The sequence below is a fragment of the Schistocerca nitens genome, chromosome 7 (assembly GCF_023898315.1).
Source record: "Schistocerca nitens isolate TAMUIC-IGC-003100 chromosome 7, iqSchNite1.1, whole genome shotgun sequence".
NCBI lineage: Eukaryota > Metazoa > Arthropoda > Insecta > Orthoptera > Acrididae > Schistocerca > Schistocerca nitens.
In genome coordinates this window covers 17,245,634-17,271,327 of record NC_064620.1, presented here as the reverse complement: position 1 = coordinate 17,271,327, position 25,694 = coordinate 17,245,634, and the positions used below count along the sequence as shown (strand labels likewise).

General features: G+C 43.9%; 1 protein-coding gene across 1 annotated transcript in view; it reads left to right on the top strand.

The window, feature by feature from the left end:
- LOC126195212 (protein dachsous) overlaps positions 1 to 25,694 on the top strand; it is a 317,104-nt gene that overhangs the window by 137,682 nt on the left and 153,728 nt on the right. Inside the window, exon 9 of the mRNA XM_049933731.1 lies at positions 24,695 to 24,972. Within this exon, the coding sequence (XP_049789688.1) occupies positions 24,695 to 24,972 (278 nt within the window). The remainder of the gene's footprint in view (positions 1 to 24,694; positions 24,973 to 25,694) is intronic.

Genomic DNA, 25,694 nt, shown 5'->3' with positions numbered 1-25,694 from the left:
ATAACTACCGCGAAAATTTTCTGTTATTTACTGCGTTATTTATCCTGGACGGTTTCGGATGATCTGTTACATCAACCACTTGCATTATATTTTGCACTGCAGTTATTCATGCTATTGCAGATTATTAACGGCCCTTTTATCAATATTTTCATCGATTCGTTATAATAAATGTCGTATAAAATTGGAACTCACAACGAGAAGGAAAGAAAGAAGAGAAAGAGAAAATAAAAGCAGAAAGGGGAGGGACGGAAAGAAGTGAGGAAGGAGTAAGGCTGATAATATGTTTTGAAGCAAACTGCTGGTAGTGGGGGTGAGAGATGAAGACTGAACAACTGTTGTTTCAAAGGAAAAGACATGAGTTTATTGTGAGCTCAGCGAAGCGGTTGAACAGTTAAGATCTCGGACTAGCAATCCGGAGGAGCGGTGTTCAAATCCCCGTCTGGCTATCCAGATGTAGGTTTTTCCGGGGATTCCCCGAGTCACTTAATACGTATACCAGTAGGGATCCTTTGAGCAGGTCACGGCTGATACTGTTTCCCACCGTCGTCCAATGAAGTATGTTGACAGTATGTAAATGTCTGGCCGACTGAAAGCAGTTCACCAGGCGGATGTGTCACTCCAGTATTTAGAGGAAGAAATTCTCCTTTGTTCCATTGGAAATGTAATACCTTATTTACTTTGTCACACAAGAACGTTATCCGTAGAACAGAAATCTGTTAGAGATGTCACACAGGAAGAACAAATGAGTGAACGATCGACTACTGGGCAGCATTTACTTGTGTTAAATAGCCGCGAGGCGCGCAGGCTCTTCCGATACAGCGCGTGTCCACTGGCCAGTTTACATGCTATTCTACACAACTGTCCATTAAAATTGCTACGCCGGCCGGGGTGGCCGAGCGGTTCTAGGCGCTACCGTCTGGAACCTAGCGCCCGCTACAGTCGCAGGTTCGAATCCTGCCTCGGGCATGGATGTGTGTGATGTCCTTAGGTTAGTTAGGTTTAAGTAGTTCTAAGTTCTAGGCGACTGATGACCTCAGAAGTTAAGTCGCATACTGCTCAGGGCCATTTTTGAACCATTAAAATTGCTACACCACGAAGATGCCGTGCTACAGACGCGAAATTTAACCGACAGGAAGAAGATGCTGTGATATGCAAATGATTAGCTTTTCAGAGCATTCACACAAGGTTGGCGCCGGTGGCGACACCTACAAAGTGCTGACATGAGGAAAGTTTCCAACCGATTTCTCATACACAAACAGCAATTGACCGGCGTTGCCTGGTGAAACGTTGTTGTGATGCCTCGTGTAAGGGGGAGAATTGCGTACCATCACGTTTCCGACTTTGATGAAGGTCGGATTGTAGCCTATCGCGATTTCGGTTTATCGTACCGCGACATTGCTGCTCGCGTTGGTCGAGATCCAATGACTGTTGGCAGAATATGGAATCGGTGGTTTCAGGAGGGTAATACGGAACGCCGTGCTGGATCCCAACGGCCTCGTATCACTAGCAGTCGAGATGAGAGGCATCTTATCCGCACGGATGTAACGGATCGTGCAGCCACGTCTCGATCCCTGAGTCAACAGATGGGGACGTTCGCAAGACAACAACCATCTGCACGAACAGTTAGACGACGTTTGCAGCAGCATGGACTATCAGCTCGGAGACCGTGGCTGCGGTTACCCTTGACGCTGCATCACAGACAGGAGTGCTTGCGATGGTGTACTCAACGACGAACCTGGGTACACGAATGGCAAAACGTCATTTTATCGGATGAATCCATGTTCTGTTTACAGCATCATGATGGTCGCATCCGTGTTTGGCGACATCGCGGTGAACGCACATTGGAAGCGTGTATTCGTCATCACATACTGGCGTATCACCCGGCGTGATGGTACGGGGTGCCATTGGTTACACGTCTCGGTCACCTCTTGTTCGCATTGACAGCACTTTGAACAGTGGACGTTACATTTCAGATGTGTTACGACCCGTGGCTCTACCATTCATTCGATCCCTACATTTCAGCAGGATAATGCACGACCTCATGTTGCAGGTCCTGTATGGGCCTTTCTGGATACAGAAAATGTTCGACTGCGCACTGGGCAGCAAATTCTCCAGATCTCTCACCAATTGAAAACGTCTGGTCAATGGTGGCCGAGCAACTGGCTCGTCACAATACGCCAGTCACTATTCTTGATGAACTGTGGTATCGTATTGAAGCTGCATGGGCAGCTGTACCTGTACACGCCATCCAAGCTCTGTTTGACTCAATGCCCAAGCGTATCAAGGCCGTTATTACGGCCAGAGGTGGTTGTCCTGTGTACTGATTTCTCAGGATCTGTGCACCTACATTGCGTGAAAATGTAATCACATGTCAGTTCTAGTATAATATATTTGTCCAATGAATACCAGTTGATCATCTGCATTTATTCTTGGTGTAGCAAATTTTAATGGCCAGTAGTGCAGACAACCGTTCACACAAAATCAGCTGTGTATCGCTTAACACGAGCTTCGGAGTCGCCAGCGACCGACCAGGTGAGCCAAGAAAGAGTCGGAGTGATCTGTCATCGGATGTTCCGCGCGGTACATTCCTGTGACTGGGAACACAGCGGCTGTTGTCCGAGTCTCCGAGGCGGCACCTCTACACAGGCGAGGGCCCCGGGCGCCCCTCGCGACCACTGTGTTTGCAGGCCGGTCCGCCCTCCAAATATTAAACCAGCTATTGTCGGCGAGTCGCTGCGCCCTCAAAGGCTGTTTTATTTTTTCAGTATTATTTTTCGAAATATTGACCGACGGCTCGGGTTACCCCCGGAGCACGACCTCCCACCAGAGGGCCGGCCGTCATGGCGGGTGGCGGTCCCTTTCCTGCTGCCCCCTTCCGTCTCTTTATTGTTCATTCACGAGCCCACATTCTCTCTCGCCTGCCTTCGTCTCCCCCTCGCCCCTCCCCCTGCCGGCAGCGACTCGCTTCGTGCACAGGCGATGCGCGTGGGACGGGTTTGGGAATTTCCCCAAGTACAAACACGGTCCTGGGTGTAATGAAAGTCTTTTCGAGTTTGAGCAGAGGACGAGAATCCTAAATGTGAATGTCGTGTACCAGGTTTACCCGTGTCTGTAAAGGGAGGGCTGCGTCACATTCTCGACGAGCCGTCGCTTCGTGTGTGTGTGTGTGTGTGTGTGTGTGTTTGTGTGTGTGTTTGTGTGTCCGCTTAGCACACAGAGCACAGAGGCGCACAAATGCACGCTTAACGCAGTCGCTTCTTTGATTACTTCGCCAGCAGGCACCTGCACTTTAAGCATGTAGTTTCCCTGGCTGCCCATTTCCGCTGAGCATTTAGCGATGACGGCGGCTTCTGCCCTCGTTCACTCTCTCGAACAGCTGCTACTGTTCGCAATCCCAAGTCGGGTGTTAACGTCAGTGCGCAGTAAACGCGATATTGACTTTACAATTACGCTCTTGTGCGCGTACTGACCATTGGCTGCAGAACCAAAGTAAACGGATCTATTAGTCGTTAAACTACTTATTAACGCGCGACTTTTGTAGCTAATAGACGCAAACGTTAGGCCTGTCTTTTGACAGATATCGCCTCTATCCCCCGCTAACATCTGTGAACCAGAGTGTTTGCGAAAAAAAGACTCGCCAGTTTGCATGTTGAAATATACGTACATACGTCTCTTATATTTTGTCAACATACTGACACGTATTCCAGTCACCACTTCTCATTGCTTTATAACTCAGTCACAACAACTCGCAAAGAAAGCGATATGCTACCTGTCACTTGCGGAAAGCCAATTACCTGTGTGAGGATCCGAATATGACCAAGTAAACCTCCGTTCGTACGCCAGAAGCCTAAATACCGTGCTTAAGGTTTAGTCGTGAAACGTCCCATACGTGCATTGATGTTGCGCTGATAAACTTCGTACATTTTTATTCTGACGCACAAATGAAAGTAGACCTATAGTATTTGATTACAGAAAATGTTCTCTTCCGACTACACAAAGCTCTCAAATGCATTACCCTGTTCTGTCTGTCACGTATGACGTTATTTGGTAGAAAAACCATGCTTTTAATTCTGTTTCTGCAAAATGACTTCGTCTATGAACAATGAATCTTCGCTGTGCAGTAGTCTTCTTGTAATTTCTTCTACCTATCGTCGTGATTTCCCTGATAGTGAAACCTGTAAAGGAAAATAAACTGAATCTGAGCCTGATGTCTTACTATTGTGTAGAACTTGTTAGCCCATGGAAAGAAACGCAAAAAATTGAAGGAGATGGCGAATCAGCATAGTCAAAAATCTGATCTAAATATGATAAATTGAAACAGAGGAGCCCCCAATAACATAGAAAGAACAAGTCATAACATCAGCTTCGAAGGGAAATGGTTAAAATCAGCCTCACATATCAAAAATCAAGATGGTTTCGCATCAAAGGATGCAAATATGAAATTGTAGCTGCTCGTATGAACGCCTAAAAATCGTGAAATTTCTATAGTAAAGTGAGAAAACCTGCTAAGTTCATAGTTGACGTGCTGTGGAATTAAAGACAGAAGAAAACGTTATATTTGTAACTTGAATGGGAGGAATCCGAAGGAAGCATTGGGACACTGAAGTACTTATTAGTGACGTTTGAGTCGTTGTACTCTTCCTTGGGCAGGAACGAAAATAATAACGAGCTCGTCTACGACAGAAAAACGGAGGTACGAAAGCAAAAGGGCTAAATTGGCGACCAAGTAAGTAATGGCCAGAGAGAGATAACTTAGAAATAGAGATAATATACCTGAGGTGGAAAAAAAAAAAAACAGCCCAGGACCACGGAATGGTTCAAATGGCTCTGAGCACTATGGGACTTAACAGCTGAGGTCATCAGTCCCCTAGACTTAGAACTAGTTAAACCTAACTACATCACACACATCCATGCTCGAGGCAGGATTCGAACCTGCGACCGTAGCGGTCGCGCGGTTCCAAACTGAAGCACCTAGAACCGCTCGGCCACACTGGCCGGCACCACGGATTGATTGTGCTCTATAGAAGAATTGAACTTAAGATAAGGGCTCCCCTACTAAATTGACACAATGCTTATTCAATTGTCATATTTTCCATACTTCTTAAATCTGTTAGCTATGAAGGAAAATAATGGAGAAAAGAGGGTCTTGTGCCATAGTATTAGCTATGTGAGTCGCCCTAACATTTGTGGCCAATAGCACCAAAACTTCGAAAATTCTGCTCCCCTCCTCATTCCTCCCCCCCCCCCCCCCCCCCTTAGACTTACCGATCGAACAAGAATAACGTGTTTCCACAAGAAAGGAAATTGCAGGAAAATACAGGAACTAGTGACAAAAATCAGTCTGTCATGACGTTTGCAATGAGCAGCCATCTACCTACCTTAGCTGCTCTTTCTGCAATAAAACAGCGTTTAAAGATAATTTTCGTTTCGATGATGTTAGATGGTTAATTTTATCGTCTGCTCTGCTCTGTACCGTTTCTTTCATTTGTTGTCAACAACGTCTGTGTGCTCGGTAGAGCGAGTTTTAGGTTCGTCGATGAAATGGCCGCGTGTACTACGTAGGAAACGACGGACGCGCCTTCGCCTTGGACTTGTTATTTATCATTATCGTCCAGAAAACGGGTGGTAGCACAGCACTCCTCCATATCTGATCTCGATACCCCTATTTCCGAAGTAATTTCGTCATCTTCTTCGTCATTTATACGAGGTGCACTCCACAATTTCTATCATTCTCGAAATGAAGTCAATTACAAAATGACGAAGACCAAAAGTGAAATTATGAATGAGTGCGTATTACAGTACAAGATCGTCTCGTGCTTATTACGATTAACCGATATCGAAATTAGTTGTACGCGGGCACTGAGGGTGGAGAAACTTTTTCACATGGTTTGTTAACAAGAAATGTTACGTCTAAGATGAGATGGAGAATGCTGAGTTGAGAAACTAATTAAATGGGTACGGGATTTGAAGTAGTATTGGCCGTAATAACATAGTGCGACTAAGAAGCAAATATAGTCAAGTGTCCGAGCCGAGGTTGCAGGAATTAAGTCGGGGTACGTGATACCCCGGGGAGCGGAGGACGTTTTCTGACCGAACCTGCAATTAAACACAAACGAACCAAGCGGAGCAAAAATGAAAAAGAAAGTACCTCCCAATATAGATTAGAGTTCACTAGAACCTTAACAATTCCTCTTGTCTTCGCTCCTTCTCGTTTTTTTTCTCTCCTTCGTGAAAAAAAGAAAACCTTTAGAAGCGAAACGACGCAAAATGATCGTCCATTTAAGATATTAATTGGATGCAAGGCATCAATTTGAGACAGAACGTAACTACTTTTAGTCAACGGAGACAGGGAGAGGTGGTGAGGGAGGGCAGAGCACAGGCTTTCGCCGGCATGATGATCAGAACAAGAGGAAGGGAGGGAAAGAGATGCGGAGGGTATATGATGGGGGAGAGAGAAACAGAGACAGAGAGGAGGGAGGGCTACTTTAGGGTGGACATGACCGGGGAACAGGCTAGCGTCAAATAGGAAATTAATATTCAATCACGGGCTCTCGTACAAGGTACCGCAACGACAGGTCTCCTTAGAAAGCACGCAGGAAGTTCAGCTGACCAAGTTTGTCATGGTGAAACCAAGGTGATAGCTTTTTTTTTTTTGTGACCTCGTAGATTACTGTTCCTATGTCGTTCTGTCATCTCTTTCTTAGAACTGTTTGAAATGGAACGTATTTGTCGACTCAGCAATAGGGAACTCGAGAGGCAAGCTGAGGTAGCCCTATTGTTCTGCACGTATGAAGTGAAACATTTTACTTCCGTTGGGCTAAAAACTTGAAGTGTGCGGGTGAAGAACTCAAAAAGTTAGAAATGTGTACCTGCACCTGCATTTTTCGGTGGGCACCAGGTTATGTATTTCGAACCGAATGAGGTTGCGCATCGTATTCTGGAGGATGTGCCTTCCAGATTTAGGTGCGCTGTGGTTTCCTCAAATCGGATGTGGCGAATGCCGGGCTAGTTGTTTCCAAAAAGGAGTTTTGGATCCATCTCTAATGGCCTCCTCGTTGACGGCACGTTAAATGTTCCTTCTTTTTTATTTTTTATTTCTTTTTTTTATACCACACTGCTTTATCACGAGCGCTTTTAAACGTCAGACCAAGATATTAATCGTATTATTATTATTAATCACCTCCGAACGATGCACTCGCGATTCGCGCTTTTTCGTGCAACGCGTGTGGAAAGTCAACTGATCCCCTGACGAGTGTCGAAGCCGCTGTGAGTTTACATTTACATCTGAATCAACATCGATATTCCGCAGTCGACCTCACGACGCGAGGCGGAGGGTAACAAGTACCGCTACTGACCATTTCATTTCGTGTTCCACTCGCAAACAGAACAAGAGAAAAACGACTTTGTGTGTGCCTCCGTTGAGCCCTAATTTCTCGTATGTTACCTTCGCGGTCCTTACGCGCAATAATGTTCGAAGCGAGAGGATCGTTATGCAGTCAGCTTGAAATGTCGATTCTCTAAATTTTCTTAATACGTGTTCCTGGAAAACAATGTCCCCTTGCCCTCCAGGGATTCCCATTTGAGTTCCCGAAGCACTTACGCGTTGTTCGAACCTACTAGTAGCGCGCTTCTGAACTGCTGCGGTGTCTTCCTTTACTCAAGAAAAGGTCACATTAGCGTCCTACATGCGGTCGGCCTTACAACTGAACCAAACTTTTCTCGAATTCTCCAAATAAACCGAAATCGACCACTGACCTTCCCTACCACAGTCGTCACATGCTCATTCCATTTGATATCGCTTTGCAGCGTTACGCTCAGATATTTAAACGACGTGACTTTATCAAGCAGGACACTACTAGTGCTCTATCCGAACATTACGGGTTTGGTTTTCTTATTTGGCCGCATTAACTTAAACCATGGACCTTGCCGTCGGTGGGTAGGCTTGCGTGCCTCAGCGATACAGATAGCCGTACCGTAGGTGCAACCACAACGGAGGGGTATCTGTTGACAGGCCAGACAAACGTGTGGTTCCTGAAGAGGGGCAGCATCCTTTTCAGTAATTGCAGGGGCAACAGTCTGGATGATTGACTGATCTGGCCTTGTAACAATAACCAAGACGGCCTTGCTGTGCTGGTACTGCGAACGGCTGAAAGCAAGGGGAAACTACGGCCTTAATTTTTCCCGAGGGCATGCAGCTTTACTGTATGATTAAATGATGATGGCGTCCTCTTGGGTAAAATATTCCGGAGGTAAAATAGTCCTCCATTCGGATCTCCGGGCGGGGACTACTCAAGAGGAAGTCGTTATCAGGAGAAAGAAAACTGGCGTTCTACGGATCGGAGCGTGGAATGTCAGATCACTTAATCGGGCAGGTAGGTTATAAAATTTGAAAAGGGAAATGGATAGGTTAAAGTTAGATATAGTGGGAAATAGTGAAGTTCGGTGGCAGGAGGAACAAGACTTCTGGTCAGGTGACTACAGGGTTATAAACACAAAATCAAATAGGGGTAATGCAGGAGTAGGTTTAATAATGAATAGGAAAATAGGAATGCGGGTAAGCTACTACAAACAGCATAGTGAACGCATTTTTGTGGCCACGATAGATACGAAGCCCACACCTACTACAGTAGTACAAGTTTATATGCCAATTAGCTCTGCAGATGAAGAAATTGAAGAAATGTATGATGAAATAAAAGAAATTATTCAGATAGTGAAGGGTGACGAAAATTTAATAGTCATGGGTGACTGGAATTCGGTAGTAGGAACAGGGAGAGAAGGAAACGTAGTAGGTGAATATGGATTGGGGCTAAGAAATGAAAGAGGGAGCCGTCTGGTAGAATTTTGCACAGAGCACAACTTAATCATAGCTAACACTTGGTTTAAGAATCATGAAAGAAGGTTGTATACATGGAAGAACCCTGGAGATACTAAAAGGTATCAGATAGATTATATAATGGTAAAACGGAAATTTAGGAACCAGGTTTTAAATTGTAAGACATTTCCAGTTGCAGATGTGGACTCTAACTACAATCTATTGGTTATGACCTGTAGATTACAACTGAAGAAACTGCTAAAACGTAGGAATTTAAGGAGATGGGGCCCGGATAAACTGAAAGAACCAGAGGTTGTACAGAGTTTCAGGGAGAGCATAAGGGAACAATTGACAGGAATGGGGGAAAGAAATACAGTAGAAGAAGAATGGGTAGCTTTGAGGGATGAAGTAGTGAAGGCAGCAGGGGATCAACTAGGTAAAAAGACGAGGGCTAGTAGAAATCCTTGGGTAACAGAAGAAATATTGAATTTAATTGATGATAGGAGTAATTATAAAAATGCAGTAAATGAAGCAGGCAAAAAGGAATACAAACGTCTCAAAAATGAGATCGACAGGAAGTGCAAAATGGCTAAGCAGGGATGGCTACAGGACTAATGTAAGGATGTAGAGGCTTATCTCACTAGGGGTAATATAGATACTGCCTACAGGAAAATTAAAGAGACCTTTGGAGAGAAGAGAACCACTTGTATGAATATCAAGAGCTCAGATGGAAACCCAGTCCTAAGCAAAGAAGGGAAAGCAGAAATGTGGAAGGAGTATATAGAGGGTCTATACAAGGGCGATGTACTTGAGGACAATATTTTGGAAATGGAAGAGGATGTAGATAAAGATGAAATGGGAGATACGATACTGTGTGAAGAGTTTGACAGAGCACTAAAAGACCTGAGTCGAAACAAGGCCCCCGGAGTAGACAAAATTCCATTGGAACTACTGACAGCCTTGGGAGAGCCAGTCCTGACAAAACTCTACCATCTGGTGAGCAAGATGTATGAGACAGGCGAAATACCCTCAGACTTCAAGAAGAATATAATAATTCCAACCCCAAAGAAAGCAGGTGTCGACAGATGTGAAAATTACCGAACAGTCAGTTTAATAAGCCACAGCTGCAAAATACTAACACGAATTCTTTACAGACGAATGGAAAAACTAGTAGAAGCCGACCTCGGGGAAGATCAGTTTGGATTCCGTAGAAATACTGGAACACGTGACGCAATACTGACCTTACGGCTTATTTTAGAAGAAGGATTAAGGAAAGGCAAACTTACGTTTCTAGCATTTGTAGACTTAGAGAAAGCTTTTGACAATGTTGACTGGAATACTCTCTTTCAAATTCTAAAGGTGGCAGGGGTAAAATACAGGGAGCGAAAGGCTATTTACAATTTGTACAGAAACCAGATGGCAGTTATAAGAGTCGAGGGACATGAAAGGGAAGCAGTGGTTGGGAAGGGAGTGAGACAGGGTTGCAGCCTCTCCCCGATGTTATTCAATCTGTATATTGAGCAAGCAGTAAAGGAAACAAAAGAAAAATTCGGGGTAGGTATTAAAATCCATGGAGAAGAAATAAAAACTTTGAGGTTCGCCGATGACATTGTAATTCTGTCAGAGACAGCAAAGGACTTGGAAGAGCAGTTGAATGGAATGGACAGTGTCTTGAAAGGAGGATATAAGATGAACATCAACAAAAGCAAAACAAAGATAATGGAATGTAGTCAAATTAAATCGGGTGATGCTGAGGGAATTAGATTAGGAAATGAGACACTTAAAGTAGTAAAGGAGTTTTGCTATTTGGGGAGCAAAAGAACTGATGATGGTCGAAGTAGAGAGGATATAGCCGGCCGAAGTGGCCGTGCGGTTAAAGGCGCTGCAGTCTGGAACCGCAAGACCGCTACGGTCGCAGGTTCGAATCCTGCCTCGGGCATGGATGTTTGTGATGTCCTTAGGTTAGTTAGGTTTAACTAGTTCTAAGTTCTAGGGGACTAATAACCTCAGCAGTTGAGTCCCATAGTGCTCAGAGCCATTTTTAGAGAGGATATAAAATGTAGACTGGCAATGGCAAGGAAAGCGTTTCTGAAGAAGAGAAATTTGTTAACATCGAGTATAGATTTAAGTGTCAGGAAGTCATTTCTGAAAGTATTTGTATGGAATGTAGCCATGTATGGAAGTGAAACATGGACGATAAATAGTTTGGACAAGAAGAGAATAGAAGCTTTCGAAATGTGGTGCTACAGGAGAATGTTGAAGATTAGATGGGTTGATCACATAACTAATGAGGAAGTATTGAATAGGATTGGGGAGAAGAGAAGTTTGTGGCACAACTTGACTAGAAGAAGGGATCGGTTGGTAGTACATGTTCTGAGGCATCAAGGGATCACCAATTTAGTGCTGGAGGGCAGCGTGGAGGGTAAAAATCGTAGAGGGAGATCAAGAGATGAATACACTAAGCAGATTCAGAAGGATGTAGGTTGCAGTAGGTACTGGGAGATGAAGAAGCTTGCACAGGATAGAGTAGCATGGAGAGCTGCATCAAACCAGTCTGAGGACTGAAGACCACAACAACAACAACAACAACAACAAACAACAACTTAAACTTTTCTACATTTAGAAATAGCTGCCTTTCATCACATCAACGAGAAATTTTGTCTTATATCCACCTAGAGTCACTCAATTTCGACACCATACCGTGCACCACAGCCTCGTCAGCAAACAGCCGCAGATCGCTGTCCACACTGTCCGCCAAATCATTTGTGTATGTAGTGAATATAGCGGTCCTATCGCACCTTCCTGGGGACACTCCTGAAGATACTCTTGTTTCTGATGAGCACTCGCCATCGAAGACAGCATTCTGGGTTCTATTTGTTGTGTCTAGACAAGACAGCCTAGACACAATGAGAGGAAGCCGAAAGGCACGCGCTTAAACTCACGCAGGCTGGCGTGAGGTCTGAAACAGGATACGTAATGAATGCTATAAAGAAAAGTACGTAGCTTCTGGAATACTTAACTTTAATCCACATTTGTAGAACATCGCTCTTTTGATACATTAATAGAATCTCAATATCAATTGAATACGGCGCCTTGCTAGGTCGTAGCAAATGTAGCTGAAGGCTATGCTAACTGTCGTCTCGGCAAATGAGAGCGTATTGGTCAGTGAACCATCGCTAGCAGAGTCGGTCGTACAACTGGGGCGAGTGCCAGTACGTCTCTCTAGACCTGCCGTGTGGTGGCGCTCGGTCTGCTATCACTGACAGTGGCGACACGCGGGTCCGCCGTATACTAACGGACCGCGGCCGATTTAAAGGCTACCACCTAGCAAGTGTGGTGTCTGGCGGTGACACCACACTATTACTTAACTGTTCCGTATGATTGTGCCTTTTTTAATAGACTGCAATCGGGCACAGTGTCAAACGCTTTCCGGGAATCTAGAAATGTGTAATCTGCCTGTTGCCGTCGAACCGTCGTGTGTCTGGCCGCGGAGAATGGGAACGGAATGAAATCCGAACGTGTTACGTCTCCACTGTGGGTTCGGGAAGGACCTGGAGGCAGGCGGTGCTTCGAGATTTGCCCGCAGGAGGCAAAAGGAAGAGGGTGACGGCGCGCCGGCAGCTGCAGGGGGCGCGGTGGCCGCCGTAAAAACTGGTAATAATCACAATCACAGCGGCGGCGGCGGCGGCGGCAGACAATCGCGTGTTGGCCCGTCACAAGGACAAGCGGCCGCCATAATGAAAGATGGGCGTGCGCGCGCCGAGAGCGTGTTGGCACGCCTGCCAGCCGGGCACGGCACGGCACGGCCCGCGGTCCGTAGCCGGTGATTCTCAACCGTTCTCCACTGCCGTCGACACTGCCGTGCCAGTACTCACGTAGCCGCCTCTCCACGGGCTGTAAGATACGCAATCAAATCGCATTTCAGAGTACGATGGAGGTATACCTAACGTGACCATTTCTTTGTTCTTTGCCAGAACGGAACGCTTACAGAATTTAGGGAAAAAACTTATTTTACTATTTATAATTTATTCAAAAACAAAGACATGCTATTAAGTATATATAGTTTGAATGAATCAACGTTAGATTGCACTTGCAAACGCATTTGCTTTATATTTGTCGACGGAGGAAGTCTGTTTCAAATGAAATGGCATAAACAAAGTACATGTTCAGGACTGAGACAAAAAAAATCACAGTCCGAGGATGTCATCGATAAGGTACTCTAACAATATTGCTGCTCCCTTCGAAAGGGAGGAAGAATTAAAGGACTTGTTGAAATGAAGGAAAAGTCCACTGACCACAGACTGCGGACTGAGCTTTGTCCACAGAAAGACGATAGTACTATGCGCAAAAGACGTGAGATTAGTGATAAACTTATCATCAAAATTGGGTGATGACGTATTATATGAAAAAAAGGAATTTTGGTACCTTGGAAGTAAAATAATGCATTGTGGACGAAGCAAGGAGTACATAAGAAGCAGACTAGCAGGGACAAAGAGAGCATATTTTCTCAAATATTAATAAATTTAATAGCATCGAGCATATCCCTAATTTGAGAAAGAAATTTCTGAGAATGTACGTCTAGAACGTAGCATTGCATGGAGTGGAACATGGGTCGTCGGAAACCTGGAGGACAAGAGGAAACTGGGTGCTTTTGAAATGTGTTGTTATCTAAGAATATTACAAATTTAAATGGACTGGCAAAGTAAAAAATGAAGTACCAGAAAGAGTGAATGAGGAACTAAGTCTATGGAAAACCCTTACCAGAAGAAGGGATATTTTAGTGGAACATCTGCTACGGCATCCTGTAATAGTTGATATGGCGCAGGAGGGAGCGCTAAAGGGGCAAAAGTAGTTGAACCTACGAAGACTCGAATATTCACAACACATTATATAGTGCGTCGTCTGTACAAGCTACATACAAGTGAAACGTTTGGCAAGAGACAGGAAAATATTGTGGGCAACATCAAATCAGCCGAAAGATTGACGAGACTTTTGTTTAAAGTGTCGTAGCCTCCGTGGACGTTCCTTCAGCTGTTTTAGAGTGTCGTGCTTCTTAATTACCTGTCCCAGACGACTCTTGTAGACTTTCGAGAAAAAAAATGGAATGACTAGTAATTATGCTAAGTACTTTTTTTCTAGGAGAAAAACAAACGTCGTAATCCCAGGGATAGTGCGAGTGTGCAGCGCGTGCGCTTCCCAAAACGAGGAGCGGCCGCAGCCGGCGCGCCGTGTCGCACAGAGAGAGAGAGAGAGCTGGGTGGTCCACGCCCCGGCAGCCGCCAGCAACAATTCCCCAGCTGCAGCTGAATCATCGCCCTGCGGGGTAATTGGGATAAGAGGCTTCGTGGAAGACACGACTCCCTAATGCAGAGTCCGCCGTCATTTGTGGGAGGGCCACCGTCAAAAACGGTTCACCTCTGCTGCTCCCCCGTCAACGCGCAGTTACGTTCAGATGTTCGCATATTCAAATTACACACCCCAGTTGCTCAGCTTACTCTGCAGGGACGATCGAACTAACGCGTCTGGAGGCTCCTCACGACTTCCAGTCTTAGGCTTAGACAACAACTCTGCGGTGTTGGCACAGTCGGAGTCTTCCGACTAAAACGAGCACTGCCTACCACCACTGGCTCGTAAATGTCTCCACAATACGCGTCTATTCGTTAGGCAGAGCAACATGAAAATTTTATAAGAAATGCATCGGTAATGAAGTCCAGAACTGCTGTAGTAATGGACTCCAACAGTAAAATTTACATGAAGCAGAGCCAGGCAGCTCCCTGGAATTTGAAAACAGATCGAAAATTCTCACGGACGCAAGTGGCGCGATGCAAGAGAGTCGTAATAGAAAATAGCACCGAAGACACCTATAAACGATGCAGAGGCATAGAGATCAATATGCGCTGGAGCAGATTAGAGAGGCCAAGACAGTGTATTATAACTCGTTCAACGCCTCCTGGTGTGTGTTAGGCATCCCAAAGGATCGACCTTCACGTTTTCTGTACTGTATGCCATAGAGGTAATGTACAACACCTGTTTTACCCAATAAGGCGAATATTCACCGGGTGACATAAAATATCGACTTCTGACGGGTGTTTGCCTTAATCTCCCAAGTTGATCGAATAAACTCGTGACGAATCTTGCACCTTTGCTTTTACTGTGTTTGTAGTTACTCCAACGATCGAAGACCCACTATGTACTTTGCATAATTGAGAATAAATTTACATCGATCCGACGACCCGACAAATTAATAAATTGAAAATGTTTTTTTCGGTCTATCTGCTACAATCCTTTTGTAGTTAATTTTTCATTGGATGTTAGGACTGTACATATCTGTTTGACTCTGCTTAAATGTTGTAAGTTAACTCTATTTGTTTTCGTTTTACCTATCAAAGTGTATTTGACCACGAACCAGCAGGCACTTTTGTGTCACATTTTGATATTTTACGACACTTTAATCCAGATAATATCACATTTAATTCGTACATTTATTAATGAGTCATTTTCCCATTTAAACAACAGAATAAAAACTGACTACCCAAGCACCTTCTCAAAAGCTGCAAGTGGAATGGTAGGAGCTCATAAAGTCTTTTCGTAATTATTCTGTCTTTGCATTTTTTTCGTCCAGTATAAATGTGCTTCATGTGATGTAACGTATTCCACCTTCGTATACATCGATATGTCCCGTGCTTTCCCACGAGATGTGGTAACTTTTCTTACTTGTTCGCATTATACACCTGCGAGTGAACCTGCAATAAATAATGCACGTCATAATCACTCCACTTTGTGTTGACGATGGCGCCGAAGGGCAGCGGAGCTTCAAACATCTAACGCATTGCCATCAGGACAATGACTGTCGTAAATGAGACTTGTTATACACTGCAGTTTCCACTCACGTGGAGATGCTCGCGTCTCATCACCGAAGCAAATAATATGCGACTCGCGGCGTCAAGATTGTGCACTAATTCCAAAGCCCACTGTTCTCTGTCCAGCGTTGTCTGTGAATACCAAATTTCTACATTTCGTCTGCTTCTGGAATAACGTTGGCTGTTGCAAGAGGCGTCGATATTTTCTCTGTTGCCCGTACCAGCAGCAGCAGCAGCAGCAGCAGTGGAGTGGACGGCAGCGGGCTATGTTAGGCGGGCTGCTCGCGCAGCCTTTCAGGTTAGGCTGCCCGGCCGCTGCCCCTGACGTCAATTTAGGAGCTATAAAAGCCTCATTCAGCAGGGAATGCATTTAATGAGGGGACACTGCCGCCAGCTTTAATTGTACGGAGGGCACCGTCGTTCCCGAGCCCGCACGTTTTATAGTTTTCGGGAGGAGAATGGCAGGCCTCTTCCACCTGGGAGTGTCCAAAATGCGTCATAACGACGTCGAGGTCGCACCCAAAGCGAATATCTTCGTCGAGCGCGAGTCGCCCAAGATGGAAAGCCGTGGCCTTTTTTTTCGCTCCGGGCATTCTGCATAGCAGTTTCATTTATCACGTTCTCTACAAAAGGAAGAAAGGAAGATTAGGGTTTAACTTCCCATCGACATTAGAGGCAAGCTCGGATTGAGGAAATACATCGGTCGTACTCCTTCGAAAGAATCAGTTCAGTATTTTCCCTACTTGATGTAGGAACCGATGGTAAATCTAAAGCAGCGGATCTAGACGGGAATTCGAACCGCCGTCATCCCGAATTCAAGTCCAGTGTCTTAAACATTGCCGGCCGAAGTGGCCGTGCGGTTAAAGGCGCTGCAGTCTGGAACCGCAAGACCGCTACGGTCGCAGGTTCGAATCCTGCCTCGGGCATGGCTGTTTGTGATGTCCTTAGGTTAGTTAGGTTTAACTAGTTCTAAGTTCTAGGGGACTAATGACCTCAGCAGTTGAGTCCCATAGTGCTCAGAGCCATTTGAACCATTTTTTTGTCTTAAACATTGCACCACTGCACTCAGCATGTTCTCTATCAGAACACGAAAGAGACCATCGTAATCATAAAGCATTTAACATCCACTGCTGAACAGAGATAACCTCCGGACGCCTCCATAAATTATTCTCTTCATCTACAGCTAGCCGTGTCACTCTTGCGTGTTGTCTAATGACGTGTACTCTTCTGCCATTACGCCGTCGTCTCGATTTGTTGTTACCTCTCGGAATCCAGGAAAAGCTTCGTCTTTCCACCTACGCACCAATTCGCCTGTCTACATGTCCGCCACGTGCCTTTATTGCATTTTCATTGTCGTCATAACTACGGCTTCCACGTGAGTATTTTCTGCGATCCATTTGTCATTTGCTTGTTTTCGTGTAACTCCTAGTAACTTCCCACCATGCATCTCTCTCTCTCTCTCTCTCTCTCTCTCTCTCTCTCTCACACACACACACACACACACACACACACACACCTTTAGTTCTCGTATTGGAAGTTCAAGTTCCACTGCCACAACAAAAAATCGATTGTAATCCTTCCGCTTCAAACGAAAATTATGCAGGGTGCTTATAATTATAGTTTCGCCAAGGGAGAAGGCCTTATTGATAAACAAGTGATCACAGGACAATGAAACTTTATGGAAATGTTTGTAAGGACATGCGGGAGAGAAATAACGAATAAACCATTGGGAAAAAGACAATTTAATTGCCACGTGAGAGGGTAACATTTGTTAATTGCGTACCATATTTACATTCCACACTACAAAAGTTACTCAGTGTTACGAGGTGACGACCATCTGCAACCATGACGGCCTGAAACCGCACCAGAGAGTACTTTACTGCTTCCCGAAATATCTCAGGTGGGATGTTGGACCACGGAATGTCCAGCAGTCGTTACACAGCACGCCCACTGCTTGAAGATCGCACATTGCGTCCGGCATCAACGGTAGCTTCTTCAACAATTTGTGGCGCAATAGGCCGTCAGCCTCTCTCAGGAGCAACTCCCAAATCACCATATAATTCGAATTTCCGAATCATTTTCTTCAGCCTCGGTGCGGAAAGAGCACCTCTCCGTATTCCTTTAATGCGTCGATAATCGCAAAGGTCAGCAGCATTGTTGATGTTATTTTGATAAAACAATTTTACAAGTTAAAGCCCTGCTCAACTTGTCCAGGCCGAAGTTGACTGCAGCTGTAATGCACAGTGATGCTTAAGTTTCATCTCTACGTCGCCGTAACAGAAACCGGCGCCTAACGGCAACTCATGTTGTGACTTGAACTTTCAATACGAGAACTAAAGGTTAGAGAGACAGAGAGAGAGAGAGAGATACATGGTGGGAAATTACTAGGAGTTACAAGAGAACAACTCCTGGAGCGCACAGTCTGAACATCATTCCTATAAAGTTGGGTACCTGTACAGTAAGTAGTTTTCCGCTTACAATGGCTCAAGTAGCGAAAATTTAATAATATCCAAACTTTATTTACCAAAGACACAGCACACCATTTCTATTGTTGTGTGTACTACTTTTGTTGATCATCTCGTTATCGTCTTCAACTTCGCTGAGCACCAGAACTCATAAACGGGTTGTATGACGGTGCTGTTAATTTCTTTTCGACATGCTAATTATATACTTCTCTAGTTTTGCTGTTAAGTGACATTCATAGGAAACCAAACGAACACGCGGCAACGGACTACTGACTGCAAAAAAAATGCAGCTACAGCAGAGTTTATCGAAAGTAACCTGCAACACAAAATTTTACGGCATTAATGTGAACTGCATGAAAAATGAAATGTAGTTAGAGAAAAGCGCTATCCTAAAAGAAATTTTTGCTTGCAGTCTCTGCCAACAATATATGGAAAGGACCAGTAAACACTATACAAAACATTATATTCGCAACCTAAACTGTGTTTTACTGCACAGTAATTGAAATGTAGAAGCATATTAACTATAGAAAACTTTTGAAGAATCACAACTGTTTATGCTTTACCAATAAAGAGACGCACCTGGAAAATATTCTGAATTTTAAGAACGCTTAAGACAGCAAAAGGCATGTAGTACGTGTTGTTGCGCGAGTTTGTCACTAAAACACTCAACACTGTGTAATACTGAATCTACAAGGCTGATTAAAACTGTGTGTCGGACCGGCGGTAGTCGAACATACAGAACGTTGTGTTTTGTGGGCAATGCTTTTACCGACCTATTTTTTTTCTTCGGTCAGCAACTCTCTTACTGACTATTTTAAATATTTTTTTACTAGTTCCTAGATAGGCATATTTACTATTCTTGGCAAAGTGAGATAGTGAAATAAATGAAAAATTTAATAATGAATTGTCTCTATTGCCTTTCAAGTCATAATAATGAAGCTGTGACTTCGAAAGATGCATCATACGGAAATGCAAACTGAAGTGCGCTAACGTACGCAAATTTATAATTTTTCAATCCATCGAAGGGCTGCCTCTGCCGCTTCAAAGAAGTCTAGATTTCTAGTGTAAGCTCGTTTGCTACAGCTTCTTCGAATGTGCTTGATGGTCTGATTTTTGGAGTCACAGTGAGAAGTCGCTACTCCTCGTCCCTGACCACTTCCTGTTCATATTGAAATCCGTTTCTTGCAGCGATTCTGCCAATATGACTGCTCATTCTAATTGCAGCGACATTAGAGAGGACTGGAAGCTGGGAGATTTTAATTAAATTGTCGTATACTTTGAGAGGGGCGTTCTGTCTTTCAAGATCTGGTGGTGCAGCATGGCTTAGAGATGGTAACCGATAAGAGCAGTACACCTGATGCGTCCTGTTATTGTTCTCATTGCTGCATTTTGCTGAACATCGGTTTTTCTCACATGTGGACTGTTAAGCAGTACTGGAGCACGATATTGCACAGCGGAGTAGACGAGCCCTAAGGAAGACCACCGTAATGTTGTAGTTCTTGCTCCCCATGACGTACCATTCAGCTTCTGTGTTGTTAGTTCTTGTCTATCTTTTAATATAATTTCATTTTTAACTGTTTAAACAATACGGAGAGTAAGACTTATAATTAAGTTTCTTACACTGTATAATAAAAAAGGGGAGCTTATACTGAGAAGTGAGCTATATAGACACAGGGCGCAGCACACAAACCGCTGCAGAATGAAAGATTCGCTCTGACTACGCAATATTCTTTCTCTCGAGCTGAGTTGTCAGGTAGGGCACAGAAGTGCTGCTCCTCCGTGGACACCGAGGTTTGTCTGTACTACACGACCACGATATTATTTCATTTGGCCTCCTGTGGCCGCTATCGGAAACACGCGGCGATGTTACAATAAACAAAAACCATATCAATTTTTTGATTGTCGTATAAGTGTGGAAGTCCGAATAGATTCACGAGAAAGTTATCTGATATACCAACAGAGCACATTCTAATTGTATGAGAAAAAGTACCAGCACAACTGTGTCGTCGGAATTTCTTTATTCTATCAACGATTAACTTCGGCGGCACATTACAGCCATCCTCAAATACTCTTTTGGCAGTGGGGCTGTTGATGGCGGTACTGTGCCGCAGAAACTAGTCGTGTAATAGACAGTCTCAAGGTAAAGGTGTGCTGGTACTTTTTCTCATGTATAGCATCAGCTCAAGTTCCTCATCCATGCAGTAAGGTGGACATCCATAAATTGAACATTCCTAATAGCTACAAGAGCACACACAAAGACACGAGCCGACCGAAGCGCGCTCACTGCCAGGTGCAATAACATCCGCATCTCCGTGGTTACTCTGCGATTCACACTCAAGTGCCTGGCAAAGGGTTCACCGAACCATTTCATACTACTTCTCTACCATTCCACTCCCGAATGGCGCGTGGGAAAAAGGAACACCTAAGTCTTTCCGTTCGAGGTCTGATTTCTCTTATTTTATTATAATGATCATTTCTCCCTACGTAGGTGGGTGTCAACAAAATATTTACGCATTCGGAAGAGAAAGTTGGTGATTGAAATTTCGCAAATAGATCTCGCCGCAAAGAAAACCGCCTTTGTTTCAGTGACTGCCACCCCAACTCGGGTATCATATCTGTGACAATCTCACCCCTATTGCGCGATAACACGAAACGAGCTGTCTTTCTTTGCACTTTTTCGATGCCTTCCTGGTAAGGATCCCATACCGCGCAGCAATATCCAGCAGAGGACGGACAAGTGTAATGTAGGCTGTCTCCTTAGTGGTTTTGTCGCATCTTCTAAGTGTTCTGCCAACAAAGCGCAGTCTTTGTTTCGCCTTACCGACAATATTATCTATGTGGTCTTTCCAATTTAAGTTGCTCGTTATTGTAACTCCTAGGTATTTAGTCAAATTGACAGCCCTTAGATTTGTGCGATTTATCGTATACCCAAAATTTATCGGATTTATTTTAGTACCCATATGGATGACCTCGCACTTTTCTTTGTTTAGTGCTAATTGACACTTTTCGCACCATACAGAAATTCTCTCTAGATCATTTTGTAATTGGAATTGATCGTCTGATGATTTTACTAGACGGTAAATTACAGCGTCATCTGCAAACAATGCAAGGGGGCTGCTCAGATTACCACCAAGATTATTTATGCAAATCAGGAACAGCAGAGGGCCTATCACACTGTCTTGCGGAACGCCAGATCTGTTCTACTCGATGAATTATCGTCTAGCACAACGAACTGTGACCGCTCTGAGAGGAAATCACGAATCCAGTCACACATCTGAGACGATACTCCCATATGCATGCAATTTGATTAATAGTCGCTTGTGAGGAACGGTATCAGAAGCCTTCTGGAAATCTATGAATATGGAATCGATCTGAGATCCCTTGTCGACAGCACTCATTACTTCATGGGAATAAAGAGCTAGCTGCGTTGCACAAGAACGATATTTTCTGTATCCGTGTTGGTTATGTATCAATAAATCATTTTCCTCAAGGTGATTCATAATGCTCGAGTACAGTATATGTTCCAAAATCCTACTGCAAATTGAGGTCAGTGATATGGGTCTGTAATTCAATGGGTTACTCCTATTTCCTTTCTTGAATATTGGTGTGACCAGAGCTACTTTCCAGTCTTTAGGAACAGACCTTTCGTCAAGTGAGCGGTGGTATATGATTGCTAAGATAGGCGCTATTGTGTCTCCATACTGTGAGAGGAACCCGATTGGTGTACCATCTGAACCGGAAGACTTGCCTTTCTTAAGTGATTTCAGTTGTTTCGCAACACCTAAGATATCTACTTTTATGCCACTCATGCTAACAGCTGTTCTGGTTTCGAATTCTGGAATATTTACTTCGTCTTCTTTCGTGAAGGAATTACGGAAAACTGTATTTAGTAACTCCGCTTTAGTGGCACCATCGTCGGTAACATTTCCATCGCTATCACGCCACTGGTGTACTTTACATACGACCAGAATCTGTTTGGGTTTTCTACCATATTTTGAGACAGTATTTCATTGTGGAAACTATTAAAAGCATCTCATATTGACGTCCAAATTAAATTTCGAGCTTCCGTGAAACTTAGGCAGTCTTGGGGATTTTGCGTTGTTCTGAATTTGGCATGCTTTTTTCGTTGCTTCTGCAACAGTGTTCTGACGTGTTTTGTGTACCACGGTGGATCAGTCCCGTCTCTTATTAACTTATGCGGTACGAATCGATCTATTACTGTCGATACTGTATCTTTGAATTTTAGCCATATCTGGTCTGCACTTACATAATTAGCTCAGAAGGAATGGAGACTATCGGTTAGGAAGGGATCAAGCGAATATTTATCTGCGTTTAATTTTAGTAGTTTTGGTTGATATGGTTTTGTGTTCATTTTTATTTATTTTTTTATTTATTTATTTATTGTTCCGTGGGACCACAATAAGGACAAGTCTCCATGGTCATGGAACGAGTCAATACATGAAATTATAACACGATTGTAGAAACAGATAAAATGAAATATAAGAAACATATTCGGGCGACAAGTCGTTAGTTTAAATAAAGAAAATCAATAATGTAACACTGGAATTTGCTTAATTTTTTAGCTCTTCCAGGAGCTCCTCGACAGAATAGAAGGAGTGAGCCACGAGGAAACTCTTCAGTTTAGACTTAAAAGTGTTTGGGCTACTGCTAAGATTTTTGAGTTCTTGTGGTAGCTTATTGAAAATGGATGCAGCAGAATACTGCACTCCTTTCTGCACAAGAGTCAAGGAAGTGCATTCCACATGCAGATTTGATTTCTGCCTAGTATTAACTGAGTGAAAGCTGCTAACTCTTTGGAATAGGCTAATATTGCTAACAACAAACGACATTAAAGAAAATACATACTGTGAGGGCAATGTCAAAATTCCCAGACTATTGAATAGGGGTCGACAAGAGGTTTTCGAACTTACACCACACATAGCTCGAACAGCCCGTTTTTGAACCAGAAATACCCTTTTTGAATCAGTAGAATTACCCCAAAAAATAATACCATATGACATAAGCGTATGAAAATATGCGAAGTAGACTACTTTTCGTGTTGAAATGTCACTTATTTCAGATACTGTTCGAATGGTAAATAAAGCGGCATTTAGTTTTTGAACAAGATCCTGAACATGGGCTTTCCACAACAGCTTACTATCTATGCGTACGCCTAGGAACTTGAACTGTTCCGTCTCGCTTATAACATGCCCATTCTGTCTGATTAAAATATCAGTTCTTGTTGAATTGTGAGTTAGAAACTGTAAAAACTGAGTCTTACTGTGATTTAGCATCAAATTATTTTCCACAAGCCACGAACTTATTTCATGAACTACATTATTTGATAATGTTTCAATATTACACACAAGATCCTTCACTACCAAGCTGGTGTCATCAGCAAACAGAAATATTTTTGAATCACCGGTAATACTAGAAGGCATATCATTTATATAAATAAGAAACAGCAGTGGCCCCAGCACCGACCCTTGGGGAACGCCCCATTTAACAGTGCCCCATTGGGACTGAACATCATTACCACTCTCAATATTGCGGAGGATTACCTTCTGCTTTCTGTTCTTAAAGTAGGAGGCGAACCAATTGTAAGCTACTCCCCTTACTCCATAATGTTCCAACTTCTGCAGTAATATTTTGTGGTCAACACAGTCAAAAGCCTTCGTTAAATCAAAGAAAACACCTAACGTTCGCAACTTTTTATTTAATCCGTCCAAAACCTCACAGAGAAAAGAGACTATAGCATTTTCAGTTGTTAAGCCATTTCTAAAACCAAACTGTACATTTGACAGCAAATTATGTGAATTTAAATGCTGCAGTAACCTTGTATATACAACCCTCTCGATAACTTTAGCAAACACCGATGGCATAGAAATGGGTCTATAATTGTCAACATTATCCCTGTCTCCCTTTTTATAAAGTGGCTTCACTACCGAATACTTTAATCGGTCAGGAAACCGACCACTCCTAAGGGAAAAGTTACAGATATGGCTAAGTACTGGGCTAACATACATGGAACAATACTTCAGTATTCTGCTAGATACCCCGTCATATCCATGAGAGTTCTTGGTCTTTAGTGATTTAATTATTAACTCAATCTCCCTCTTGTCAGTATCATGGAGGAGCACTTCAGGTAACAGTCTCGGAACACTTTTTTCTAAGAGCGCTATATGATTCCCTGTTGGGACTAGGTTTCTATTTAGTTCACCTGCTATATTCAGAAAGTGATTATTAAATACTGTACATATATGCGACTTATCAGTAACATGGACATCCCCACTACGCACTGATTCTATATTCTCGACCTGTCTCTGCAGACCAGCCACTTCCTTTACGACTGACCATATGGTTTTAATTTTATCCTGAGACTTAGCTATTCTGTCTGCATACCACATACTTTTTGCTTTCCTAATAACTTTAATCCCTGTATCCGTCATGACGGTGTCTATTATATCGGGATTGTCTGTGGCTAAGAGGTCAAGTGTGTTTTCGGTCGACTGATAATGTGCAGCATGTGGTTCACTTGTCGACGGCGTCGTGCGCAGGCGAGGTGGTGACGCGGGAGCCGCTGGACCGCGAGGCGCGCGCCTCGTACGAGCTGGTGGCGGAGGCGCGCGACCAGGGCGCGCCGGCGCGCAGCGCGCGCGTGGCGGTGCGCGTGCGCGTCACCGACGTCAACGACTGCTCGCCCGAGCTGGTGGACCCGCGCGAGGACGTGGTGTCGGTGCGCGAGGAGCAGCCGCCCGGCACCGAGGTGGGCCGCGTGCGCGCCGTCGACCGCGACGACGGCGCCAACGCCTCCGTCACGTACTCGCTGCTCACGGTGGGTGCCTCTCCACTTCCTCGTACTTCATTTCTCGAACGTACAACTGCTCCCCAACACTACTACTTCTCTTAGAGGAGGATCCAGGTTCATTTGGCTACTCTCTTCTTATTGTCTCAATTCTCTATCTACTTCTCTCCGCCAAAATCATTTTAGGATATCTTCAGTTCGTACTTCATCATGTCTATTTATTCTTTGACATCCTTCAGCAGCATCGCATTTCCTGTGATTTCCCGCACATTCCACGTCGCCCAAATTTTGCTTCAACAACTCTTACCTCTGTTCCACGCTACTGTTAAATATATCAACATCTTAACTACTTTAGCAGACTGCAAGCGATTTATAGAAATGTATATTCTGATTTTTTTTTTTTTTTAGGAACACGTTCTTCATCTCCACATACATTTGTAATTTTCATGTTTGGCATTACCTTGTAATGTTACTACATACATACATACAACAATACTTTCACTTCTTCGGGGACTGTGTGTACCAGACCAGAATTCTGATGATAACAAAGTCGCTGTTCTGTTCCATTTCTGTATTTCCTTGCCCCATAAGTACGGTGCCCATTTCAATCAGTAGGACTTGTAAGTCGTCTCTTCTTTCCTCCGCTAGCGAATTGGAACGTTTATTGCTCTTCTTAAATTTTGTGTCACCTTCTTCATCATTTCTACGACGTTCATGTTAGACAAAAGTAATGGTAAGTTCGGGCTCTGCTC